Source organism: Hypanus sabinus, chromosome 3, assembly GCF_030144855.1.
Source record: "Hypanus sabinus isolate sHypSab1 chromosome 3, sHypSab1.hap1, whole genome shotgun sequence".
NCBI lineage: Eukaryota > Metazoa > Chordata > Chondrichthyes > Myliobatiformes > Dasyatidae > Hypanus > Hypanus sabinus.
The window spans coordinates 71790615-71809705 of NC_082708.1; the positions used below are offsets into that span (position 1 = coordinate 71790615).

A 19091-nucleotide genomic window follows, 5' to 3' on the forward strand; every position below is an offset into this window, starting at 1 on the left:
TTGTGATGTTAAAGACCTCTGCAATGCTTCAGGGAAAACAGTCCCAGTACACCTAGTCTTGCCCTTGTAATTCATACTATTCAGTCCTTCTGAACACCCTTGTGAATATTTTCTACACCCTTTCTGGCTTAGTGACATCTTTCCTTTAGCTAGGCAACCAAAACTGCACACAGGTCCCCAAGTGTGGCCTCATTAACATCTTGTAGAGCTGCAACTGACATCCCAACTCTTCTCAGTGCCCTGATCAACAAAGGCAAACATTCTAAATACCATTGTTGCCATCCTCTTTATCTGCAGCACAACTTTGAGGGAGCTATGTATTTGTACCCCTCAGACTCCGTGTTCTGCAACACTGTTCAGGGCGCTGTTATTTACTGTGTAAAATGTAGCAGAACTACAAATGGATTAAGCTTGTTTCATATTTATCTTGGAAAATATGTGCTTGTCCTCTAAGTAAAAACAGTGTATATGCAATATGTAGAAGGGTATTTCCCTATTCCCTATCTTTCCCTATTCAATATATTTAAAAAATTAATTGGATTTAATGCAATCTTGAAGAAGAAGAAGAAGAAGAAGAAGAAGAAGAAGAAGAAGAAAGCCTTTAACTCCGAGTGGAGTCATTGGGACACTTTTTTTAACAGGCTTTTTTGTTTTCACGAGGGCAAGTTGCTAGCTGGATGCTTAACCCAGCACAGATGGAAAGCATGCAAGGGGGCTGGCTGATGCACCATCAATAACTCTCGGAGACGTGAGGCAAGATATAGGCTTTTATTGGCTAGAAGAAAGAACAAGCAGCAAATGACCACCACACTACATCCTGGAGACTGAGGCTGGGGCTGTGTCTCTAATCACCTTTATACCGGGGTCTGTGGGAGGAGCCACAGGAGCAGTCAGCGGGGGGGGGGGGGGCATGTCCAGACAGATATATGTAGTTCACCACACTGGCAGGATTCAAACTCGGGAGCCTTCGCTCAGAAGTCCCAGAGGTTTATCCATATCAAACCAGCAGTAAAATATCCTATAACACTGCAAAGATACAAGACAGAAATTGACACCAAGCCAAGTGGAAATGACATCAGTCCAGAAATTGTTCGTAAGAATTGTGATCTTGGTGTGCAGAAAAAAAGTAGCAAAAGGGTTGTGATTCCCCTTAAGTTGCTGGCCAATCCATTATGAGTCTAGCTTAATATGGAAAAGTGTCTCAACGTGAGTGTTTCCATTGCTAATTAATGTCCTAGCAGCCATTTCATCCTGATAATAACCATTATACAGGCAACATTAATAAGATAATTTATAGTTTCTATAAGCTATGTAATCCTCATACAATATTCAGATTCAGAATCTGGATGTTGTATATAAGAACCCAACTGCTGAGTTGCTTATGATGCTAGATGTAATGCTTCACTCTTATTTTTGAAACATTTTTCTTATTTTCTTCTCATTCCATATACATTATGACTAATCACCCCTCTGTTGACCACTTGGGTTGTGTCTGCAGCCTTAGATCCCAATAGGAGTTAAGTCACTGGTCATAACTTTCTGGAGGCTGGTTACCTATTGTGTACAATTGAGTCATTGAATTAGGATATTGCTGGCCCTAGCCTACCTACCAAGAATACTGTTTATCGTGCCTACCCCTCTGCCGTCAGATTTTTGAATGGACAATGAACCCATGAACACTTCCACGGTAATTCCATCTTTCTATGGCACTAATTTAATTTTTTATATATACTTTTTATTATGTATTGCAAAGTACTGCTGCTGCAAAACAAGAAATTTCTCAACGTATGCCAGTGGTATTTAAAACTGATTCATTCCACACTAATCAATTCTACATTAAGAAGGCTGGATCAACCGACCCTGTTATTTAAAGCTATTAAGGGGAATGAGCTGCAAGCAACGATCATTTCCCAGATGCTAGCATTTAAAGCCTTAAATTAATTTTGTGTTCAAGTAGTCATAGAATTGAAAACTGAATTAGAAAATTAGCATCTCAAAGTACTAGAAATTAGGATCTAGCGCTTTCCCAAAGTATATGACTCAGACCCTTCTCGGGCTTCCAGCTGGGTCCAGGGGTCAATTTTAACTAGAGTTTCGGTAGCATTGGAGAAACCCATTTAGTATAAACTCGTCACATTGTTGAGGGTGCATTTCTAGCACTGGTGAAAACAGAGGGCCAGGAGAAAGTTATAGAATCATACAAGACAAAACCAGTCTTTGGACCCACTACATCCTGGTTGAACTCTTTTCCCATTATATTAATCCCACTTGCCTGCATGTCTTTCTCTGGCTTGCCAGTTCAAATGCCTGTCTAAATGCCTCTTGCCATCTCTTTGGTGCATCCCAATGCATTCAATGTGGAAAGTACATGAGGGCTTAATAAATACATCTGCAGGGATGCCTTGAATATTGTTCCCATCCAACCCAAAGAAACATTTTATAAATGATACCAACTATGGCTGGGTATGTCTGGCACCCATTCCAGCTATTCCACTTTGTGGCCAAGACTGTGCAGAGTTATTCTCCAAGCTGACTTGCATATCTCTCTGCATTTGGGGTGGTGACACTTTTACTTACGGATACTTCAACAGCATTGTTCCTCTCTAATGTGTTCCACATAAGCCACTGAAAGCTGTTTACAGATTCCTGTGAAAAAAAAATCTAATCATTGGGACATTGTTTGTTCAAATATTGTGTTTGGAAAGGAGGGAGGTGAAGTAAGGAATTGAAAGTTTGTCAAAACATCAGTTGTTTACGAATGGAGCCCACATGACCATTGAAAGCACAACAAACTGACCTGCTTCTCAATGAATGTTTATATTATTTTAACCATAAAGACATGGTCCAGCACATTACTCCTGGTTACAGTGCTGTAATGTTACAGCAGCCCTTGAAGTATGTTATTTGAAGGGTGTTTACTTCCAAGGCTGATGTTGCAAATCACTCCTACTGGAAGAAAACAAGCGGTAAAACTCCTGCTGCCACCCAAACAACTTTCAGCATGAGAATGCTAAAGCAACAGTTCCATTTGAATTGCCCAGAAATCTGGATTCTGACGAGCCTAAATGTTATCAGTATTTTCAAACCTATTATCCAATGTTGTTGTCTAACAACAAGTGGGGAATTGAGTGTTCAAAGCAAATTTATTATCAAAGTACATATATGTCATCATAGACAACCATGGGATTCATTTTCTTGTGTGCATTCACAGTAAATACAATAAAATCAATGAAAGATTGCACCCAACAGGACAGACAAACAACCAATGTGCAAAAGACAAGAAGCTATGCAAATACAAAAAGGAAGTCTTTTTTTGGACACTGGGGGCCCTTGATGATGGATGCTGCTTTCCTGTGACAGCACTCCTTGTAGATGTGCTCAGTAGTGGAGTGGGTTTTACTCATAATGGATTGGGCTGCATCCATTATTTTTTGTAGGCTTTTCCATTCAAGAGCATTGGTGTTTCCATACCATGCTGTGATGCATCCAGTCAATATACTCTTCACCGCAACTTCACAGAAGTTTGTCAAAGTATTAGATAACATGCTGAATCTTTGCAAACTTCTAAGAAAGTAGAGGTGCTGCCATGATTTTTTTTGTAATGGCAGTTGTGTGCTGGACCCAGGACAGATCCTCTGGAAATACTGAGGAATTTAAAGTTGCTGACTCTGTCCACTCCACCTCCGATCCCCTGATGAGGACTGGCTCATGGACCTCCGGTTTCCTTCTCCTATAGTCAATGATCAGTTCCTTGGTCTTGCTGACATTGAGAAAGATGTTCTTGTGGCACCACTCAGATTTTGTGTTGGTAATCATGCAGTTTTTCTGAATTTAACAGTATTTCTTTGGTTTCAAGCTCTCCTTAAAGTGTAGATGCCTTAAAGTTTGATTTCTTTTTCATTTTTGGTATCTCTTGTCTGTGATAAAGTTTCATGTTTTTAAGATCAATTTATGTTCAAAATGAGTTATCGATGCACTACCATTGGCATTTAACTAAGTGATTCAAAGATGGTTGTGGAGTCTTGCAACAAGTACCAGGCCGTGATTTTATTCCTACTCAGTACTTGCATGGTTAATTTCACATTCCTGCAATCAGATTAGTTAAGAATTTACATGTCTGATTCTCTCCAGTCTTAAACAATTCACCTACGAGGTTATCACTCTGTGCTTTCATCAACATGTACTGCAAAATACTGAAAACTGAAGGACAAGTATAAAGGTTGCTTCCTGAATACTCGTTCTTTGTTATCTATAACTTTGTCTTTGCTCTTTATTTTGTACAAGTTAAGATATTTTGTCTATTGTGGCAGCTGTGCTGTCTTATTTTGCTTTTTGTATTTGTCTCAGTCATTTTATTTCTATCTTCACTTCTGCATTCACTTTCTCCTTGTAGCCTGTGTGAATGATGCCTATAGAGATGGTGGTTTAAATCTTCCAAAATTTTATAGATTCTGGAGTTGTTCCTGTGGTTTGGAGGTACCAATAGCCCACCCATCCGGAGAAAATAAGAAATCAATAACCTGTTAACCGAAAGCAGAAGTAGGGAAAGTACTGGAAACTATAATGAAGGATACAATAACCAAATATCTTAAAAAGAATAATGGAAATGAACAGTTTGTTCAGATTTATTAAAGCAAAATCCTGTCTGAATAATGTTTTCCCACCTGGACAAGTCGGCGATCACTGTGAGGGGCATGTTTTTTGACTTCTCCAGTGTGTTCAACACCATCCACCCTGCTCTGCTGGGTGAGAGGCTGACAGCGATGCAGGTGGATGCTTCCCTGGATTATAGATTATCTGACTGGCAGACCACAGTATGTGCGCTTGCAACACTGTGAGTCAGACAGAGTGGTCAGCAGCACTGGGGCTCCACAGGGGACTGTCCTGTCTCCCTTTCTCTTCACCATCTACACCTCGGACTTCACAACTACTGCACAGAGTCTTGCCCTCTTCAGAAGTTTTCTGAAGACTCTGCCATAGTTGGATGCATCAACAAGGGAGATAAGGCTGAGTTCAGAGCTACGGTGGGAAACTTTGTCACATGTTGTGAGCAGAATCACCTGCAGCTTAATGTGAAAAAGACTAAGGAGCTGGTGGTGGACCTGAGGAGGGCTAAGGCACCGGTGACCCCTGTTTCCATCCAAGGGGTCAGTGTGAACATGGTGGAGGATTACAAATACCTGGGGATACGAATTGACAATAAACTGGACTGGTCAAAGAACATTGAGGCTGTCTATAAGAAGGGGCAGAGCCGTCTCTACTTCCTGAGGAGACTGAGGTCCTTTAACATCGGTGGGCAGTGCTGAGGATGTTCTATGAGTCTGTGGTGGCCAGTGCTATCATGTTTGCTGTTGTGTGCTGGGGCAGCAGGCTTAGGGTAGCAGACACCAACAGAATCAACAAACTTATTAGTAAGGCCAGTGATGTTGTGGGGATGGAACTGGACTCTCTGACGGTGGTATCTGAAAAGAGGATGCTGTCCAAGTTGCATACCATCTTGGACAATGACTCCCATCCACTCCATAATGTACTGGTTAGGCACAGGAGTACATTCAGCCAGATACTCATTCCACCGAGATGTAACACTGAGCGGCATAGGAAGTCATTCCTACCTGTGGCCGTCAAACCTTACAACTCCTCACTCGGAGTGTCAGACATCCTGAGCTGGTCCAGGACTTACTTCCACTTGGCATGATTAACCTATTATTGTTTATGGTTTTATATTGCTATATTTCTTCACTATTCTTGGTGCAGCTGTAACGAAACCCAATTTCCCTCAGGATCAATAAAGTATGTCTGTCTGTCTGTTAGCAATCTTTGAGGGGATTGGTTAGTGGAACTGGTAAAAGGGACCCAATATTTGGAAGGCTTTTGTTAAGGTCCCACATAATTGGTTGGTCAACAAAGTGTGTGTGGAATTGTGGGTAATAAACAGATGATGATTTAGTAGCTTACAGAAAGCAAAGAATGGGAATAAACAAATTCCTGTCAGGCTGTGAGACGTGGTCATTACAGGGCCCCCAAGTATTCATAATGGTATGTGCAGTATGTTTTGCCTGAGGGAGCGAATGTAATATTTCCAAGTTTACTGATGGTATAAAATCAGAGTGTACTCTGAATATTGAGGAAGATGTAAAGAAGCTCAAGGGAATATTTACAAACTATGTGAATAGGCCAGAAACAGCAGGTACGATATTTCACGAAAATAGTCTTGCTTTTGATATTGGATTGACACTGATATTCTTCCTACAGTCACAGATTAGGTTTTCCTATGCTGTCTTCATGCTGTGGTTTCTGTTTCTCCCAGAAGCAATGCAATTTTAGTAAACTCTAAGTAAATGGTTTTATGATTGGGTGTCTGGGGGAAACATTTCAATTAAAACTTTCCATTGAGCTTCATGTGAATTTTGGAATGTGTGGCCTTCCTTTCATTATCTTGCCATTGCCTAATGTAAAAGCAGGCTTTCCCTTTCATTCCACTTAAAACTACTATTGTAACTTTCTCTTTCAAACTTAATAGGTCTGCATATGTCTGCCTGAGCTTCAAAAAAATTATTTTTGATTTCCATTCACATTAATAAAATCACAGGTACATGTTTTTCTAATCGTGTGCTTTCCACTCTCAGTAGCCCATTAAGAACTGAAAATGAATGGAAACATTAACCAACAGTGTATTGTTTTGTTTTCTATTACAGTTTGAAATAGAAATCCAGCGGATCTCAGAAGCCCATGAGAGTCTGGTAAAATCCAGCACCAAGCGGGAGACTCTGGATAAAGCAATGAGGAACAAACTGGAGGGAGAAATACGAAGATTACATGATTTCAACAGGGACCTTAGAGGTATTTGTAATATCCAGTGAAATAAGTTGCTAAATATCTGTTTTTACTGGAAGCGCATTCTAAAACTATTTAATTTTGCAGAGCAGGATAACATTGAGTGTTTAGGATGATAAATGAAATCCAGCATAATATTTCTGAACTTGCTATCACTTAACTAAGTTTAGTGTTTGATGTGCTTGCAATTTCCTCTCCAGCATCCGCGTTAAATAAGAACTTTGTCATTCTTGTACTCATTTAAAGGGTTGGCTTGCAGATTTATGGTTAGAGGGTAAGTTTGGATAAAAAGTTAGCTTGTTTGATTTTCACCACATCTCTCTATTATGTCCAGGGTCCACACTTATGTAACACTGTCATGCATACAATGTTTTATTAGCTCTTTACACTTTCAGTTATTTGCTCTGAGTTTGAAAAATCAATAGAAAGCTACAGATCATTTCTTAGGCTAGTTACTCATTCTCAAGTTCAGTCCCTGTGAGTACTGTTCCATATTCTGTCCATTCTCTTTAAGTTCTCCAGACTTTCAGATGCATCTGAAGCAAAAAGATACATTTGGAAACTTGTGTTGCTAATTTCAACCATTGTTCTTTGCCCCTGTAAAATCTCCTTTAAAATAAATAGCACACAAAGTACGAGGGATGTACTGCTGGTGGCAGTGGTGGAAGTGGATACAATAGGGCCTTTTAAGAGCCTCTTAGATAGGTACATGGAGCTTAGAAAAACAGAGGGCTATGGACTAGGGAAATTCTAGGCAGGCTGTAGAGTAGATTACATTGTCAGCACAACATTGTGGGCTGAAGGGCCTGTTATGTGCTGTTAATTTCTATGTTTTATATTCCATAAATGGACTGGTGGATCCTTTGTGGGCTCTAAACCATCACAGAATTCAGTTTTAGTGCTGGGGAATCTCAGAAAACTCTTGTTTCATGTTGAGTTTCAAATTAACAGGATTTCCTGTGGTTCAGAAGTTAATTTTGCATTGATTTTTATCTTTGCGTGTCTTGTCTCATTATTGCAGTCATGCTTCTGGGTTTGAGTGCTGTGATTTTGTCTTTTAATTGAGATGATAAATCTGAAGTAACACAGATTTCCTGGCTGAAAGATATGCTTAAATGATCCCAAAATAAAAGAAAATCCAGTCCTTGTGTCACTGCTGTTTGTGAAAATTCATAGCTCACAAAATGGTCATGGCACTCCCAATTTAAAAAGTTATTTGGAAACCAAAATTTGAGATAGTTTAAGTTTGAGAAAGGATGATAGTTGGAAAAGAATTCTGTGTTTGTTTTGGCTAGTGTCGGGAGACCACAAGTGGGAATAGAAAAAAGACTCTAGATGTCTCAGTGAAATGAGTGAGTGCTTGTCTGAAACACAGGGATAGTTAAGTGGTTTGAGAGTCAATTGGAATTCTCATAGAGGTTGTGCTGTGAAAGTATCGGTTGTAATCTGTGTAGCAGGACATTTGGGAAAATTGTAATAGAAGTAGCACAAATCTTGGTTTGCCTATGTTAGCTATTTTGCAACAACTTGCCATAAATAACATTTTAATATTTTTGAAGAAATATGTTTTATTTCTACATAGATCGCCTAGAGACTGCTAACAGGCAGATAGCCAGCAGGGTGTATGATGAAACTGAAGATGGCATGAAAACAGAGGATCATTACACAACTCAGAGTAAGTACTGTGGACCAGAATACCCAGAACAAGCTCTGGGGTTCAGGTGGATGTTCTGTGTTAAAGATAAAATTCTTCTTTTGATGTGCAGGGAAAGTTGAACCTTAGTATGATGGACACATAGGTTACAGCAACAGTAATAGTTTTGTCTTTATTTATATAAAAAGTGAATTACGAGTATAATTTTTGCATGTTGCTGAGATGTTGGGGTGAAGTGGAATGGCAGAGCTGCATCATAGTAAGCAAGGAGGACAAAATCAGCATTACCCCAAAAAATAAAATCAAAACCCAAAGTTGAAATTCAGTCCCGCTTTCTGTTAGGTTCATGTTCCTCCTCTTTGTTTTATTTTCTAGTTGGAAATTTGGAGGCTTCTATATTTTTGCCCAGTGTATGTCAAGACTGGGTGTTAGCGTCCTAACGCAATGAGAATTTTTGCAATTTGCTTTGTGTAGTTTACTAAGTGAAGCTTGCAGGGGAATGTTATTTGTAAAACAGTTATCTGCTGCAAATAATTTTGATGAAACTACCTCAAAAGCCAGATTTTTAAGTTTAAAATCAACACAATAACTTTACTGTATTTGCAATTTGGATTGCAGTCCAGGGATCAACCTCCTCCGGTCAATCCAGTTATTTAGAACAAAACCATTAATACTTCAAACAAGGACTAATATCTGTAAAAATGTTTACACTAGTTGTTACCTAGACCCACAGCAAGCATTTGTATTTCTCAGCTAAAATGTGGATACTCAGCCTGAAAGCTGGTTCTTCAGTATGGTGAAAGGAAATTTGCCCAACCCAAACTTAGCTCCTTTCAGGTAATGAGTTAATCTCCATGCAACTCTTCAATAATGATCAGTAAAGCTATAAATATATGTATCTTCCACAGAGATGATGGGAACTATTCACAACACATGAAATAGGCCAATTGTTTTACAGGAAATTTGTTGTTTCTTTATTTTTGGAGAGTTGGGTATATGCTCAGTTGGAGTTCTGCAGCAGTTGAATGCCAATTGCTTGCTTAGGGCTATCCCACTGCTTGGCTTTTAATTAAACTACATGCACTGACTTGCTTTGTATGTTGTGACCCAGGGGTGCTTTTCTAAATGTAATCATTAAATACTAAGTAATTTGATGCTTTATAAATTTCAGAGACAGCTGTTTTAAGCCTTGTCTTAAACCACTGATTACACTAATTTTATTCCTCAAGATGCTAACCTGTTCTCTTGATCAACAAAAGCAGAGGGAAAAAGGGAGATCTGAAATTGTATAGCACCTTCATGCATTCTCCAAGTTGACCTAAAATATTAGTGATATTTTGTTTCTCCCAATATTTTTGAAGAAATATGTCAGATGTGACAGAACTACTGTACATTCTGGCTGCTTTCAAAATCAATTCTTTGTTAATTCACAAAAATAGGCCAGTAACTGGGGGACTATGGCTTTACCTGTACACCTGATATTCATTTTAAAGGGATATACATATTTGAATTCAAATTAAAATTATTTCAAATTGAAGGGACAGGTTTGTGCTGCCCACTGGCACACATAGTGGTGTTGCACCTCACAACTCAACTAACTCAGGTTTGAGCTTGACTTCCAATGCTCTGTGTTAAATTTGTATGGTTCTTGTGCGACTTTCGGTATCTCTTGGTTACCCTAGTGTGGAGGTGAGTGGTAGAATCTGTGGGCACTGCGGGAATCTGTGTAAGATTGGTGTAAAAATGGTTGTTTGATGGGCAATTCCAATTCAATGGGCTGAAGGACTTGTTTCCACACTGACTCTGAGTAAGTTGAAGTAATTATAGTTTTAAAATTTAATTGTATAACCATACAAAGCAGAATTAACCATGTATCAATCGTAATGTTATTAGGCAAGAACAAAATTTTATTTTTGGAAGTGCTAGGAGTTTGAACCTTAAAGTAGTAACCTCCTGGTATAAATATTCTGGTTAATTGTAGTAGTACTATTCTTTATGCAAAAATATTAACTTTTTATGCATCAAAACCATTATTGGAAATGTGAAATATGTTAAAGTTGCATGCACTAACATTTACTGCTCTAATAGCTTTTGTTTCCAAAATTTGAACTGTCATGATTTGTTTTCCACTGGGACATGCTTTGGTATTAGATTTTTTTCCTGACATCAGGTTCAAAGTTCAATATAAATTTATTATCTGAGTATATGCATGTCACTATATACAACCCTGAGATTCATTTTCTTGCGGGCACATTCAATAAATCCAGTAACCATAATAAAATCAATGGAAGATCGCACCAACAGGGAAGACAAACTGTGCAAATATGAAAATAATAAAAAAAAATAATAGTACTAATAATAAAAAGCAACAAATATTAAGAACATGAGATGAAGAGTCCTTGAAAGTTAGTCCATAGGTTGTGAGAACAGTTCAGTGATGGGGTGAGTGAAGTTGTTCCCTTTCGTTCAAGAGCCTGATGGTTGAGGGGTAATAACTTCCTGAATCTGGTGGTGTGAGCCCTGAAGCTCCTGTACCTCCTTCCTGATAGCAGCAGCGAGAAACTTGATGCAAGCTGTCAGGAGGAGAAACTTTATATAAAATACACGGCATTTGAAAGGAAGCTGTGATGTTGACCTCGAGCAATTAAAAATAAACTACATATTATGAAACTAAGTTGTCGTCTGTTAGCCTAGACTCAGTTTACATATTTAACCAAATATAAACCAATGATGTAATGTCACATATGTGATCAAGATGCTATAAAAATAAAGCAACTCTTTCATTAATATTTTTCTTTCATTTTAACCATTGATAATTTAGTGGAATGTTGTACAGTAAGAGTTAGAATTTTTCATTTAAGCATATAGAACTCTTGAATCCATCAGTTTAAATAAAAGGAAATGCACTATTGGGCTTGAAGTGTTGAGTAAAATGAGAATCTTGCACCATGTGATAGCAGTCTTATTTCCATAGCTAAATGTGCAGAAATAGTCTGTCCACTTCTATATTAGCACATTCCCTTGAATTAAGTTCGGATGGAGCACATATTGGGAATGCCAACAGCAGCTGCATTGCTGGTTAAAGGTCTACAGTTTCTCGTTGGATTACTCCTGCCAGGAGTTTTGCATACTCTAAATACGCAAAGCAAATAGCGAGCCTCAATCATCAGACTCTAACATGGACCACAAGAAATACCATTCATTGCTTTGGAAGATGCTCTTTTTTGGCTGCTTGCCAGCCCTGTTTTGCTATTCCATCTGTTGGCCTCTAAGCTAGTTTCCTTTACAGACACAGAATGTATCGGAAGGCTTGATATAAATACTAGCAGATACACCTGTACTGTAGGTTTTGGGGATTGTCTTTAATTCGTTAATTTTTTTTTCAGGAAAGCGTTAAGCACTTCAAATTGCTTGCAATGGTGAATATAACTAATCTCAATTTGGAAGTTTGCCATAACATTTTTTGAATGTCTGCATGAAATATAAAATTAATTCTTGAGATCAGTTGAAGAAAAAATGTCATCTAAATTAAAACTGGCGGTAATTTAGTATAAATGCATTATTGTAAGCTTTTTTGATCTAGCCATCTATTCTGATGTCAACTAGTAAGCCACATATCAGTTCATTAGATATTCAAGACCTGATGGTACCTACTGTTACTGCAATTCATTTTATTCTGACTGAACAATGTCCTTTTGATTTTAATGTATTTAGTGTTTAAGTAAATTTATCCACTTTCTAAGTATATTTTCTGTTCAGAGCTAACCAGTGAAATTGAAGCCTTAGTCAGCACCTTACTCTAACCCAAGTGGCTGCTCCTTGTCTTGGAGCTGAATGCTGAACAAGATGAAATAATATTAAAAGGAAAGGAATAAGAACATATATATTGTATCACTGTACCATTCAAAGTGTTGCAGAGTGCTGGCCAGAAACACCAAGCCACTATAATAATTTCTCACTACTAAAGCAGCATAATTTCTCCATCAATTGGTGGGAAGGAGAGATGATTACACACAACTTATGTGCCAAAATCAATCCACTAACTTACAGCAGAGATCGTAAACAGCACCAAATTTCTTGGTGTTCACCTGACAGAGAATCTCACCTGGTCCCTCAACACCAGCTCCATAGCAAAGAAAGCCCAACAGCGTCTCTAATTTTTGTGAAGGCTGAGGAAAGTCCATCTCCCACCCCCTATCCTCATTACCTTCTACAAAGGTTGTATTGAGAGCATTCTGAGCAACTGCATCACTGCCTGGTTTGGAAATTGCACCATCTCGGATTGAAAGACCCTGCAGCAGATAGTGAGGTCAGCTGAGAAGATCATCGGGGTCTCTCTTCCTGCCATCACGGACGTTTACACTACACGCTACATCTGCAAAGGAAACAGCATTGTGAAGGACCCCATGCACCCCTCATACAATCTCTTCTCCCTCCTGCCAAATGGGAAAAGGCTCCAAAGCATTCGGGCTCTCACGACCAGACTATGTAACAGTTTCGTCCCCCAAGCTATCAGACTCCTCAATACCCGAAGCCTGGACTGACACCTTGCCCTACTGTCCTGTTTATTGCCTGCACTGTTTTTGTGCACTTTATGCAGTCCTGTGTAGGTCTGTAGTCTAGTGTAGCTTTCTCTGTTTTTTTTTAATTACATAATTCAATCTAGTTATTTGTCCTGTGTCATGTAACACCATGGTCCTGAAAAACGTTGTCTCATTTTTACTATGCACCGTACCAGCAGTTATGGTCGAAATAACAATAAAAGTTGACTTGACTTCACTTGAAATTTCCATTCTGGCTGGAAACTTCAAACCACCCTCATAGTTATGCTTGCACAGATCTATTTACTACAAAGTGCTTCTACTATTCTTTGATCATTTTGTCTTAATCTATATCTTTATTTAAATTCAATTAGTTGTCGTTCCATAGATTATATTGCATTGAAAGTATAAATTAGTTCAAAGGTATTCAATAAAAGTTAGTTTGAGGATAAAATTACAAAAGGAGAAAATACTAGCAGATTCACCTGTTTTTTTTCTTCTTTTGTAATTTTATCCTCAAATGGACTGCCCAGTCCCTTTTTGTTTTAGATTAGTTTAGTGGGGTTTTTTCCTCTTTACATAAAAAAAACTTTCAGTCTTTTTTTTGTGTGAATTGTCAAGAGGAGTTGTGGCTCTTTGTTTATACACAATAGTCTAATATTACAATTACGTGATTTTGACAGTATACATCCCTTTCGTTGTTTGTACGTTTATTGCATTATGTATTTGATGTAACTTCTCCTCATTCGCATCTATTCACTTTTTTTTTAAATCAATTTAAAAAAAAGATTGAAAATGAAAATGAATAGAAGTTAGTTGATTGGAATGTGCTAAAAAAATGGGTTAGGCCAAGTCACAATTATGGTCTGTCCTTGCCAGTGTTTGCATCTTGCAGGATATAAAGGGCCGATCCTGAGAGGATGGTAGCCTAGTCCTGAATCTACAGTAAGTAGATCCTGTCTCATTGCTAGCCTTGGCAGTTGGCAAAACAGGGAAAGTAGCATTGTAGAGTGCAAAAATCGGCAGTTTAAAGATGTCCACAATTAAAAACATCATAAAAACAGAAATATATATATTTTTAAACATTAAGTTGATAAGAAACAATTACTTAGATATTGAAAACATTAAAGAATGTACTTTTGAAATGTCTTTTGCCTCCTGAATCCTTGCACTACAATCCCTATTGAAATTAGTGGTGCCTAGGGTGCTGCAAGTCACTTTGGGGGCTGACCTGAGGGTGGAGCAAAGTGGCAAATTTACTGCTCTGAATCTGGCAGTATGGCTCCAACCTGGCATTTCCCTATTTGCATACGCAAATCTGAGACAGGATCTCACTTTCCAGGAGCTGTTGGATACAGCAAGCATTGTGCAACATTAAATCTGCACAATCTGGTATTCGGGCTGATTTTGTATCCTTTGGCACTCACCTTTGAATTGTGATGTAGACAACTGGTAATTAGGTATGTACAAAATGGTCTTTCTGTGTTTTTTATAACCGTTGTTAATCCTCCTATTTTCCAATGTAGGCGTCAATCCTTTAGTGAGGCTTTATCTTCAATACCATTTTGAATTCCCCCTCTTTGGCCTTCTGTGCTTTTTCTTAACCATTTTCACTACTTCCCTGCAACTCAGTGTACTTCTAACAAATACACTACGACATTTGTTCTTGCCATTTAAGACATGTATTCCCTTGGTTCTAACCATCTCTCCCCTATCTTTGCTACTGAAAGTAAACCTGTATTCTCATTTCCCAGTTCTGATGAAAAGGTTTAAACAAGAAACATCATCTAGTTTTCTTTCCAACAATGCTGCCTCACTGGCTGGGTCATGTTCCCTCTAAGGTGTTCACGTGTACATGTGCACTCATCTTTTGCTACTAGCACACAAAGGAATTTAAACTGCGTACAAAAGGTTGTCGGCCTCCACCTAGTTGGCATGTTAAGTATACTTCACAATCATACAGAATCACATTGCCTTTTCCGGTGTCTGATGCGGATGGTGTTGACAACGTGGGGTTTGCAATGATTTGTCTGCAGATTTTAGAACTGGTTTATTTATATTATTTTTATTGAAGAAATCATTGATTCACGGTATCGAATTCCAAAGAAGAGCATGAAGCGCAAAAGAACTGCTTGTTCATTTAAAGTGGAATGAAACAATAGAAACTGCTACACTGAAAGCTCATGAGGATAGGAATGTGCAGCTACAAAAAATATTTATGTATGATACAGAAACCGTTGTTAGGTACCTGTGTATTACCACAATGCAAAAGGTACTGGAAACCTTGCAAGTGGGAAGAAGTTTACTTTTTAAAGTGTCACAAATCACTGATGGACAGTGTGGAAAAGCTCTGATGAGAAAATCCTTCATTACCTGCTACCGGCCTGCTACGTATGTTTTGTGAGAGTGCAGATGAATGAGAGCGAAAACGATTAAACCCAGAGGAGATCAAAGTTCTTATTGACAGTGTTTTGCTAGCTATTAAAATGAATATCTCTATATATAAAATTCAGTGGGCACATGTTGTCACTTGGCAAAAAATTGCACAGCCCAAGATTTGGTTATTACAAGTTAGCGGAACCATTGTTGATGAGCAATTCTAGCATTTTTAGTTTTTATTTCAGTTTCTAGCAACAAAGTACAATTTTTTTTTGGATTTACATGTTCACTACTTCCTTTGTGTTCCAGAAGGCAGTAGAATCTTGAATTAATCTAAGCTCAGAAAACCAAAATGCACAAACTTAAAATGCATACGTTCTATAAATGGCATTATGAAGACGCTTGCTTTGTTTTGTTTTCCCACAATGTTACTGTTCCTCATGACGTGACTTCTACCGCATATCTTGCTTATACTTCCTCTATGTTACCGTACAGAAGCCTATGGATTTTAATGCAGGGTCTCAACCTGAAATATCAACCTTCCCTTTTCCTCTAGCTGTTTTATTTTTGCTCCATGTTCCAGTGTCTACAGTCACTGGTGTCTCCACATGTCTTACTACCTTCTTCTAACAAATCCATGTTCAAGTGGACTAACAAAATAATACTTGCTTGCACCAATTTGACCAGCAGTGATCACTAAAAATCTAATCTGTAAAGTCATTCTAATTCGTTTCGAGGTTACATCACAAAGAAACTGTTACACTGTGTATTCTATCTGTCAAAATAATTAATTGGCACTCTTAAAGCATAATGGGTTGATCATCAGAATGGCTGACCTCCTGTACTTTGTGGCAATGGTAAGTGTTGCTCAGTGTTTACTTATGGGCTAGTTCTTGATGACTGGCCCCCAGATGTAAAAAACTCGGTTCCCCACTGTGAGATTGCTCAGAGTAGTTTTATCCTCATCCCTTGCCCTCTGCCGGATGTCTGCCCTCTTCTGTCCAATGTCCAAGGTTCTCAGAGTTTCACTGAATCAGAAACCTCTGCTGCTCGGTGATCCAGGTGCACCGAAAAATTTCAGTGGAGACCTGATTGTTTAAAGGGGAGACGCAAACAAATTCTGCTTCCCATGGTATGTTTAAGGACCTGATAGACTGGCAGAAGTTCAAAGGTTCCGCTATTACTAAGGAAATCTCATGTCAGACTTAAAGCAAAAATAAGTGCCTGAAATTACTTCTGCAACTGCTGGTCCACAGATGAAATAGTCCAACATGGGTAGCCGAACATTTCTGTTCCCATCGCCCATTCCAATATTAATGTGTGCACATCTACGTTTGTACCACAAAGTCCCAGCTTCCAGCATGGGGTGAAGTGAATAGTGACAACTTCCACCATTTTTTTTTCTGTACCAAATGTTTAGCAACAAATTATTACTTTTTAACAAAGATATTTATAAACACTCAATTGCTCTGACACAGTGACACCTTTGATAACTGGTTATTAGAGCCTTGCCATGTTTAACAGAAGTCTCTGTTCTCAGCCAGAAACAACACAGCTTGGAGCACATGATCAGTGTTTGGGGTAACAGGTTTCTGCCCCATTCATTATGATGCATCTTAATGTAAACAGACAAAGTCATGGTGTATAGAGCTAAAAATGATGCAGATCATGCCATGCTAGTAAATAACACCATCATTATGTGCCATCTTGTATGACGGAGGCGATCATGCTCCCATGACCATGATTGTTCTTGGCAAATTTTTCCTACTGAAGCAGTTTGCCATTGCCACCTTCTGGGCAGTGTCTTTACATGACCTTACCAGCCATTATCAGTACACTTCAGAGATTGTCTGCTGGCGTCAGTGGTCGCATAACCAGGATTTGTGGTGTGCACCAGTTACTCATAAGAACATCCGTCACCTGCTCCCATGGTTTCATGTGACCCTGATCAGGGGCTAAGCAGGTGATGCACCTTGCCCAAAGGTAACCTACAGGTCAGCGGAGGGAAGGAGCACCTTACACTTCCACACTGCCACCCAACATACAATTTCTGAAAAATAATTGAATATGGATTATTTACATATGTCATATTTGGTTCATCATCTTGCCTTCAAAGTCTCTACACACAGTACAGTTTTTCATACAATTCTATTGTATATCTCAAAATACACCCAAAAACTTCTATAGTTGTACCGTGGAGAGCATTCTGACAGGCTGTATCGCTGTCTGGTATGGAGGGGCTACTGCACAGCACCAAAAGAAGCTGCAGAAGGTTGTAAATCTAATCAGCTCCATCTTGGGCAGTAGCCTACAAAATACCCAGGACATCTTTAGGGAGTGGTGTCTCAGAAAGACACTCAGAAAGAGTGGTGTCCCATTATTAAAGACCTCCTGTACCTCGGGCTTGCCCTTTACACACCGTCACCATCAGGTAAGAGGTACAGAAGCCTGAAGGCACACACTCAGTGATTCAGGAACAGCTTCTTTCCCTTTGCCATTTGATTCCAAAATGGACTTTGAAGCTTTGGACATTACCTCACTTTTTAGTATACAGTATTTCTGTTTTTGCATATTTTAATAATCTATTCAATATATGTAACTGATTTACTTGCTTATTTATTATTATGTTTTATTTTATTTATTATTTTTTCTCTCTCTCCTAGATTATGTATTGCATTGAACTGCTGCTGCTAAGATAACAAATTTCAAGTCACATGCTGGTGATAATAAACCTGATACTAAGATTCTTTTTTCCCCTGCAAATGCCTGGTGGAAAATTAATCTCAGGGTTTTATATGGTAACATATACGTTCTTTGATAATTTTACCTTGAACTTTGATTTTGGTGCTTTCCTTCCTGGCGTATTTCAGCTCTAGTACTCTCTAAAACAGGGGTTCCCAGCTTTTTTATGCCATGAATCCTTACTAATAACCGAGGGGCCCATGGACCCCAGGTTGGGATCCCCTGATCTAGAATATTCACTTATATGTTTAATACCAGAGAGCAAGTTGCTTCACAATCCTGTGTAGCACAATCATCACCAATGTAAAATTGATTCTTTAATTGAGAAATTGCTGCAAATAAAAACCTTGTTACTTTGCTTGTTCCATCACCACATGCTTTTGCCCTGCCCATAATCCCTTTGATCATTTCATCTGTTTTGCATTGCATTATATCAAAGAGCTTCTGTTTTGTGCTTTCTTCATCAGTTCCACCCCCAGTATGTCTTTTCTTTTAAATTGTTTATCTTCAGATTGTTGAAAGATTATCAACCTAGACTGTTACTGCCTGATCTGCTGAAAATTTCCAACATCTTTTTTCCATTTCTCTGTCTTTGCAGCCCTCACAGTGTGATCTGTTTTCTGTCATTTTCATAACTGACATGAAATTAATTGATCTCTTTTGTATCTTTTACTTGGTCTTGACGTATGTTACTAAAGAAGGATTCAGAAGCTGCGTTCAGTTTTCCAGCTGTGACTCAATCAATATTTTTATTTTATTTTGATTCTGTGCTGCAATTAACAATAGCTGAGGATCCAGAATTATTAATAAATCTCATTGCATCTGATCTTCAGAAATGCTCTGCTCGGTTCCTTTGAATTTTGTCTCTCAAAATGGGTGTCCCACATTCTCTTTACTGTTAATGATTTAATGATTTGGAAGAGGGGAAGGACTATAACATA

The 19091-nt window shown here is 38.5% G+C and overlaps 1 protein-coding gene across 3 annotated transcripts in view; it reads left to right on the plus strand.

Moving 5' to 3' along the window:
- The window catches only part of amotl1 (angiomotin like 1), a 110778-nt gene that overhangs the window by 46270 nt on the left and 45417 nt on the right, over window positions 1–19091 (plus strand). For all 3 annotated transcript variants that reach the window (XM_059964633.1, XM_059964634.1, XM_059964632.1), the window contains exons 5-6: window positions 6696–6840; window positions 8417–8509. In XM_059964633.1, coding sequence (XP_059820616.1) covers window positions 6696–6840; window positions 8417–8509 — 238 coding nt within the window. The remainder of the gene's footprint in view (window positions 1–6695; window positions 6841–8416; window positions 8510–19091) is intronic.